The sequence below is a fragment of the Apis dorsata genome, unplaced genomic scaffold (assembly GCF_000469605.1).
Source record: "Apis dorsata unplaced genomic scaffold, Apis dorsata 1.3 scaffold_82, whole genome shotgun sequence".
Lineage (NCBI taxonomy): Eukaryota > Metazoa > Arthropoda > Insecta > Hymenoptera > Apidae > Apis > Apis dorsata.
In genome coordinates, this window is record NW_006263380.1 from 576,246 (window position 1) to 585,504 (window position 9,259).

General features: G+C 36.4%; 1 protein-coding gene across 11 annotated transcripts in view; it reads left to right on the forward strand.

Annotated features, from left to right (window-relative positions):
- The window catches only part of LOC102679649 (flocculation protein FLO11-like), a 17,978-nt gene that overhangs the window by 883 nt on the left and 7,836 nt on the right, over positions 1-9,259 (forward strand). For 7 of the 11 annotated variants that reach the window (XM_031508275.1, XM_031508273.1, XM_031508278.1 and 4 more), the window contains exons 2-5: positions 7,482-7,568; positions 8,022-8,666; positions 8,780-8,815; positions 9,155-9,232. In XM_031508275.1, coding sequence (XP_031364135.1) covers positions 7,502-7,568; positions 8,022-8,666; positions 8,780-8,815; positions 9,155-9,232 — 826 coding nt within the window. In that variant the 5' untranslated portion in view covers positions 7,482-7,501. Of the gene's footprint in view, positions 1-7,481; positions 7,569-8,021; positions 8,667-8,779; positions 8,816-9,154; positions 9,254-9,259 lie in introns of all 11 variants that reach the window. The other 4 variants (XM_031508274.1, XM_031508276.1, XM_031508283.1 and 1 more) reach the window with 4 other exon arrangements.

Sequence of the window (9,259 nt, forward strand, 5' to 3'; positions counted from 1 at the left end):
TGATCAATGTTGGACGGATCGCAAGTTGTCACAGTGTTATGTACCGCCAGTGATATTTATCGTGCTTTCGTTTTCCAGGACAATATTGTTCCTTCGTAAACACAAATATTTGAATCTCGTTAAAATTTGTTGTCTTGTCATTTCTCGAGTGAACGTGGATTTACCAGTGTAAACCTCACCGCGTTTCCAAATACGTCAACACGATTCGATTCCTCATTGAAAAACAGATTAACTACGGTATAAACGGTTATGAAAATGAGATTCGTATATAGATTTGGAAATCAGACTCTTGGATTGAACGATTTAGTAGAGGACTTTGAACGCGTTCTCATTGATTCTCTAATTATGATACATTTGATAATTGAAAGTAATTGTAAGACTTTTCGAAATTCTGATTGGTTCACTCGACTGTTTAGCATTTTTTTTTTTTATGTTTCATAATAATCCTATAACAACGATGTCAAAATTTAATAATATCAATGTGAAACAATTATAACAGCGTGAATCTGTAATGTAGGAATATTTTTCTTTATCTTTCAAGAATAATTATTCTTGTTTTTCAAAATCAGAAGAGAAAACGATCAACAACTGTATTCTTTATTATTTTTTAAATCGCGAAAAAATTGAACGTACAATTTTTATCAGATGCCATCTCCATTCCCGATCTAATTCAAATTACATCGCAAATAAAATGATAAACGGTACGATGCATTAAAAATCGATTATTAATTAACAATTAAACGAGGTGCTTTTTTATATCATCGTTAAAAGTACAAAATTCTTCGCTATAAGTGTAATAAGATTCCCGCGAAGAGTCGAAAACCGGCACGGTGCAAATACTTTATACATTCACCGGAGTCACGTAACTGTTTTACCGGGTTAGCAAGCACGATTTACAAAAGTTACAACGTGTCGGTGGCCGGACGTGTGCCGGCCGAAAATCTCCAGCTCGATTGCCGATTCTCGTCGCATCGGCCACTCGAAAATCGCGAGCTGTATTTGGATCGGGTGAGCATTCCGCCCGACCGGTCGAACCGATTCGTCGATCTTGGCATTGAGTCGTTCGTACAGAAGCCATACTGCGATGCAACTTGCAACTTGTCCTCGACATTGTGTCGTCACGATCCTCGTGTATCCCGTAAATGGAGCGTTTTCGCAAGGCCGTCGAAAAATATTTTTGGAGATAGTGTAATCGATTGGCTAACTAAACGTTGTTGAATATGGATAAGAAGGAAGCGGTTAATGCGTAACGTACTTCGTTAAATAATCATCGAGCTGCATCTCTCGAAGGTTACGAGAGGACTCGTTGAACATTCAGATTCTGTTAATTGTTTCGTTGCTGAAGGATAGTTTTGCAGAAATATTCGATCGAAAATTTTAAAGTTGAAAGATTAAAAAAAGAAGTTCTTTCGCCATAAAGGATAGTTTATAGAAATATTCGATCAGAAGTTTTACTAACGTGTTGAAAACTAAGTTGAAAGATTAAAAAAAAAATGTTAATTTAGACGTTAAGTTATCTTCGAGAAGATCAAAATAATTTCGTTGAATTTCAAGAATTCTATCGTCGTGTCTTCTATCGTCATCGGTTTTTCAAATTGATGAAATAATACACATAGCTTTCAACGAACGTATCGAGGTGCAATAAGTAAAATGCATTATGCACAAGAGACGGATGCACGCGATACTTTTTCATTTGGTTTAACGAGCCATTCTTCCCGGATTTTTAAGATAAAAAGTGGGAATCCGCGAAGGACATTCCACTGGCACGGTTCACGAGCCGGAGAGTGCACCGACAGGTTCGTTTCATTGTCAGGTGCAACAAGAAATCGATTAAAAATGAATCGAGAAAGCTCGAGTATATTGTTTTCTTAATAAGCGAATCGTTTAAGGCTTTTGTAAGTCTCTTTTTATCAACGTTATATACATTTATGAATTCAAAAGTAGACGCGATCCGATAAAATGACTATTAGGATTGTGAAAGGATTTTTTAAAGATTTTTTTCTCTAACGTGATTTTTTCTCTTTCTCCATCGCGGAAAACTTTCCATTAATAACGAGACTTTAACAATCGGATTTTTAATTGAAACGTAGCCTTGAAAGATTCCAGAATTCTGAGTTTTCATCGACAAAAGATAAATCCCGTGATTCATATTATTATTTAATGATATTCTCCTTGTAAAGAACGAATCTATTCAATGGCACAGCAACATTGTTTCTTACTCTTACTCTTATTAACTACGATCGGCGATTATAATCGATTTCCGCCATCATTTTCCACGTTATTTAATTAACCTGAATAATAATTGATAGTCACGCATTGCACAATTCTTCGGAACGGCCATTAATAAATTCTCGACTGTTTCGAAAACATTGATAACGTCGAAAATGAGTTTAAGAATGACAAACTGTTCCGGAGAAGAAAATTCAATTTTCTTTATCAGAAAACGCGACAGATATCTCGAGGAGCTTAAACAAGTTGTCTAAGAATATCTTATTATTAATAGTTCCAAACAAGGAACGCTCGCACGTAATTTATATCTCTGATTTCATTGAATCTCATTGATTTACACTGACTATAATTACGCTCTATTTACGTCGTCGTTAATATCTTAAAGGGATTTCTCATTTTCTTGTAACCGTGATGCACGAGCATATTCAGAACCTTGAACCCTCGTTGGTACCTCGAGCATACGATGTATGATAAATCTACGGTTGGGACGGGGAGGATTGCGGTCGCGAATAAGGGAGATAATGAAAAAATGAAGAGGACGATGTAAACGGCCCCGTGTGGGAAGGCTTGCACGTGCAATTTACAAGTATCCCTTTAATTGCCGTGGATACGATTACCTTCGCCAACGGACCGTGTTTATCGTGGATATTATATGAAGAAGGATAGCATTGTCTTCGAATTAGTCTTCGAAACTCATCGATCGTGTCTTTCGATCAATTTCGATGATTGCATTGTTGCTGCGATCGTTATTGGCTGTGATTATAGACGAAAGAATTTCCATCGATCTTTCAATGTCTTTCTGTGAAGTGTAAAGATTCGTCGAAAAAAAAGTATTGAAAGTTATCGAAGCGAAAGAAGTAAGCGTTTCCAAGTTAGATTTAATTTTTGACAAGTTTGAATGCGGACGGTGCGAAAAGTTAGAGGTGTTTGTAATTCGATTACCCGGTTAATTCGCGCGTCATCCGTGCATCAACGAGGATGCGATAGAGAGGAGGATAGAGTGGAATTGGTGGGAGAAGAAACGGCCTTGCGACTTTCCATGGCAAGGCTGCACTTATTGCATCGAGCATGCCATCACAACAAACTAGGTTCACTGTACCGGATTGTTTCTTCGGCAGAGCGCGTTTTATCTTTTCTTGATTACTCTTCTTGTTACTTGTCTACATACCCCTAAGCGTTATACAAACTGGTTCAATCGAGGATAAGTTTATCTTTCGCTTTCGTACTTGGCGATGCTTGGCGACTGTTTTTTTTTCTTTTTTCGTCTTTTTCGCGTCTTTTTTGCCATTTCATCGAATTTTCTCTATCAAATGATAAACTGGATTTTACCAAGCGTAACGATTCCATTCCAGGAGGAATTCCTCTTTCAAACTGAGACATTTATAGGTTCGAAGAAGAAGTCTGGTCTGGTCGATAGTTTCTCTTCGGATCGAGAACTGGTTCGATCAAACTGACCATGATTTTCAAGGACATACTTCGTTTTTACGTCTTACGAGCTTCGAGAATTTGAGAATATGAGTCGAAGTTCGATCCGTGGCGAAAATCATCACGAAACATTCTGAAAAGGACGAACAACTAAACTTCTTTCGACTCGTGTCGGTCATTGGATATCTCTTTTTTTAATTTTTTTATTATTCGTGAGTGAATTGCAAAGATGACGAGACGGTTAACTGTACGCATCGATTTCCTGAATCGCGATTCATCGGACAATTGATTTTAATTCGAGGCCACGCGTTTCGAGCAAACAGTTACATAGCTGCATTTTTCCCCTACTGGATGAGTTTTCGCTGTGAAAATTGTCACAAATTGTCAGAAAATTGACTTCACGAATCGAAAAAATTACTATTTTCTCGTTAGAAGAATAAGAAGATTAGGAAGGAAAAAATTACACGAAACGAATTGCACAAATTAACTTTACAAATTATTTTTACATTAGTATACACATATAGATGGAGATTTGAAAAATTTATCAAATACGTTTCAAAGAAGTTCACGGATATTTATTCAAATTTACATGTACCAAAAGATCAAGTATTAATTAAATCGTTACTTTGATGATTCGGTTGCAATCTTAAATTCTTTTATTTCCGGATACTTTTCGTCCGTAAAATCGTTAAATCACAGACTTCGCGAGAAAATGTACAATTAATGATACCTTTCGAGTTGTTTGCCCCTTTCTAAAGCACCTTTTACGTTATTTCGAAGTCAAATTAAGTTAAAAAAAAATATTCAAAATTTTTACGAATATTTAAAGAACATCCTTGAAGGGAGAATTTCAAGTTTTTTTTTTCCATCGTTATACGATTTGTAATTTCTACCTTGTAATTTCTGCAACAAAGATATTTCAAAAGCGAATTTAATTGCACGAAAAAACCATGAGATGTATCTCGATCTTGAAATATTTCAAGGTTTCTTCGAGTTCTTTCATTCTATTCTATTCTATTTTATTCTTTTATTCTAGTAACAACAGGTGGCAAAATGGAATGGTTTTATAAATAGGTCGTATAACTTCTTAATGATCTGTCGTTATTCTGTCTTTTTATGTACCTTTGCCTAGTTTACACTGCATTTTGTATTACACGTTTATATTCGACACAAATTTATGATCGAGTAATATATTGCTACACTGTCACTGATGATTGAAAAAATAATTCGTAAGACGTTTCTGACAGATGTTTCAGGACAGATATTTATTACAATATTCCGGTATAATATATCGATTGATTTTCAATTTAAATGAAATAATATGAATTTTCTTGGAAAATGTAATTTTCTTTGATCGCAGAAATACCAGGTGGAGAAGTTTCAAGCGAATTTTTCTTCTTCTATTCTGGAGCATCTGGCCTTCCAATAAAACTTTTAAATGCGATCCACGACACATATCCTTTTGTTTTTTGCTCGATTCTCGAGGAATCGGGAACACCGTCGACACGGGGTCCGATTGATTTGTATTCAAAGCGCGAATCCCGTGTGAACGGGGCTTGAACCCTCGCCGCGCGAAATGTTTCATTCAACAAGGAAAGGTACTTCACCCAAATCGCACGGGCCATTCCTGGTAAATCGAATATCACGTAAATCTGCGATTAAACTAATCCGCGACCTACGTATTCCGCTTCGACGTCTTTCAAATATTCATAAATAATCGTCTTAAATCGGATCGAGAAACGGATTTTTGATAAAGCCGATAAAAATCATTCGACAAGACGAAGGATACGAATAAAAATTATAGTAATCTGAACAAGTTAATTTAATTGCTAATTTTTAATATATAATTTAACTTTTCGAGTTAAACTAAAATATATAAAATAATATACAGAATCAAATATGAAACTTCAAATCTATTTTTGACAACATTCTCAATTTTATCATCAGATCTTAAGTTTTCGTGTGACATAATAATGTCGTGAAATGCTGCTTTTCAATTATAAATCAGTCAACTTCAATGCCAAGATCACCGACACTGACATTGACTGTGACGTTATGTCACCACTCTCTCCTCTTCTTTCATTCCGAGCTCGGAGAGGCCGCATTCTCGGATTATGTCACTGTTCATGTAATCCCCTTTTCACTTCAACCAATAGAAAGGAGGAAGGATCACAAAGACATGGAGCATAGCTCGGCCAGATTTACCTTTTCAACGCACACAGCTTTCTCCACTTCTCCCTCTACTTAACTCGAACACCTTCCTTCACAGCTTTCGATCCATCACGATTTATTTATTTCGTCTCTCCTTTCCACGGTTATTTCGCGATGTGTGCATCTTGACCAGTTCTAAATGAACGGATGCGATACGAGGCTGTGCAGCATCGCTGTTGCTTCTGACCAATGATATTTATGACATTCTCTGTATAGGTGTAACTCTCCATATCCGGTGTATTTCATATATCATCGTTCATAGATGATAATTTTGAGGAGAAAAACGAAAGAGCATAAATTGCGTGAATGAATGAAGAACGATTTTTTCGAAATGCGAAATTTTTCGAAATCTCATCATCGACGTTGGCTCTTTCAATGATTTATTCTATTCGATCTCCTTCAGTTAACTAAAGAAACAAAAGAAAAAGATTGTGATAGTATTTCACTATTGATTAATCCAGCAATTGTATATAATTCAATATTTGTAAGAAAAGAAATAATACAATTTTTGTGATCGAATCAACGATGGATATATCTATCCATCATTTTCAATCGCATCGATAGTCTGTCGAACAATCGTCGATGGTAGCAAACGATACATCTCCGTCTACTTTCGAAATATCTAGCATTCACAATCCTCGCGTGGGGGTGCAATCAAGGGGGTATAGATCGAAGATAGAGAATTTCGAACAAACGGTTTCTTTCCTTGTTTCATCGCCATAAACGCGTAGGAATTATGAACTCGCGTCGAATTTTTATTTTTTATTGTTTCAATCGTGTAACGAGATAAATTCATGAAATGATAAGATAATTCATGGAATGATAAGATAATTCATGGAAGAATATAATTTTTCGATAATTGTGATTGCATTCGAGTTACTGTTAATACTGCGATAAACGATTCGGTAAACTGTTATTGATGACCAGTAATCGTTGCATTGGCTGCATAGAAAGAATTGGTTTAGAAGAGAATTAAGGAATTTACAATGCAGATTGTAGAATGCATAGCCAAGACGATATACATAAACATTCACTTCTCGTCTTTCTTATACCGTTTACGAGAATGGTGATTTACATGTGTTGGTGAAAGAATCTATCGCGTTAAATCATTAAATACGCGTCGAAGATCAATGCTAAACGTAACTGTAAAAGTGAATCAATTATCAGCCGGGTATTCAAATCGTTTGCCTAGCACGTGTAAGTCTATCGAATAACAGAAAAATCGAGGTCACGGATCGGTTTGTGGAGACGCGATCGAAATGAGAATCGTTTGATCCTGAATCATTGATGACGAGAATTATTCCAGCCAAGGTCAGGAGACAGTTAGAATCCTTTGACCATCGCTGATGGGGGAAGATTGGACGTAAGCCAACCAGGACATAACAGTGAACTGTATACGGCTGCTTATATTCGCTTGTTTATACGAAATTCACAACTGAGGAAATCCACGCCTCTTGCCCTAGAAAACAAATTACGTCATGTTCTGCTATCCCGTTAAAAGAAGTTTGAACACCGAATTGAATCTGAATTTATATGATCGTCCTTAATTCGTTTGGAATCGATAAAATTATGATTGATTTTTATCATAGCGTTACTACATGAATCGTTTTAATTTCAGACACGCTGAAGAAAAATCATGTGGACAAGCTTAGTAAAATTAGGCGTCGTAACGATATTAATTTCGTCGACATTTGCCAAACCAGGTAAGACTTGATCATTGATTCGAAGTTTGAACAAAAATTAGTTCGAAATATTCATGATTTGCAATAGAAATAACATAAAAGATAGAAAGAAAGAAATATATGAATTATTTATTTTTTTAACAAGCCGATGTACACAAAACACAAATATGATTATCGATTCTACATAACTATTTGTAACCATCATCTTTATTTCTTATCATCATAATCAAAAATGTTATTGTTCGCAATGTCTTCAAATTAGTTTTGCGCAAGATACATAGCTTTGAGTGTATCGAAAAAAAAGATCACTAATATAAAATTCTTCATACAGATCATATATAACCAGCTAAACTTGAATATTCCGAATAGTTGCTAATTTTTTAAAGAAAACAAACTTTGAATCGAATTCCGTTCCAATACAAATAATCCTTTATATTATTATTATTTCTAATAAATATTTTCAATATTTTATAGATCAAAATATCATCGATTTCTCTAAATTTTTAAATGGTATCGCGTGTATCGAAGTAGGATATCATGAGGATCCTCACGACTGTAGGATATTCTACAGATGTGTCGATTGGGGATACGGAAGACCTCTAAGGAAATTTAAATTTGAATGCGCTATTGGAACAGTATTTTCGAAACACAAAGGAAATATATGTACTTTTCCAAGTGACAGCGGTCGTCCTGAATGTGGTGGCCTAGATACAGACATCACAACGAAGAAAATCACAAACACAAGTACAACTGCACAACTTACGACTACGACTCAACGACTTACGACTTCTATCGAATTATCAACTGGAAAACCTAGCAACGATCAGGGTCGAAATCAATGCGTCCAAGAAGGATATTTCCCGGACTTAAATGATTGCAGAAAATTTTATAGATGTGTTGATACAGGATCCGGAAACTTCATAAAATATGAATTTGAATGTGGTGTTGGCACTGTCTGGGATCCAGATATAGAAGGTTGCAATCATCCTTGGGCAGTATCACGGGATGATTGTAAAACAGGATCAAACACAGGAAACGACAATGCCGGACAAGGAAATAATACATCTGACGCTATAACTAAACCAGAAACTTCAACTATATCAATATCGGAAAATACAGGTATTCCCATAAAATTAAGCATACCTCATACTCTTACTATATTCCTATTAAAATTATAAATATATTTAATTAATTAACTATATGTAACATATCTTAAACTTCTGGCATATCAGAAATAACTGATATATCTGGAACTCCTGGCACATCTGGTACCTCTGGTATACCTGGAACGCCTGGAACTCCTGGCACATCAGGAACACCTGGAATTCCTACCTCAGGAACATCAGGTATACCTGGAACGTCAGGAATATCAGGCACTTCAGGTATCTCAAGCACATCTGAATTTCCTGGCATATCTGGCACACCTGGAAGTCCGGGCACACCTGGAAGTCCGGGCACACCTGGAACTCCCAGTCCACCAGGAACATCAGGAAGTCCTGGCGCATCAGAAAGTCCTGGCACATCTGGAACTCCTGGCATATCTGGTACTCCCGGCATATCTGGTACTCCTGGAATTCCTGGTACATCTGGCACTCCTGGTACATCAGGAAATCCTGGCACATCTGGAACTCCTGGCACATCTGGAACTGCTGGCACATCTGGAACTCCTGGCACATCTGGAACTCCTGGCATATCTGGAACTCCTGGCACAC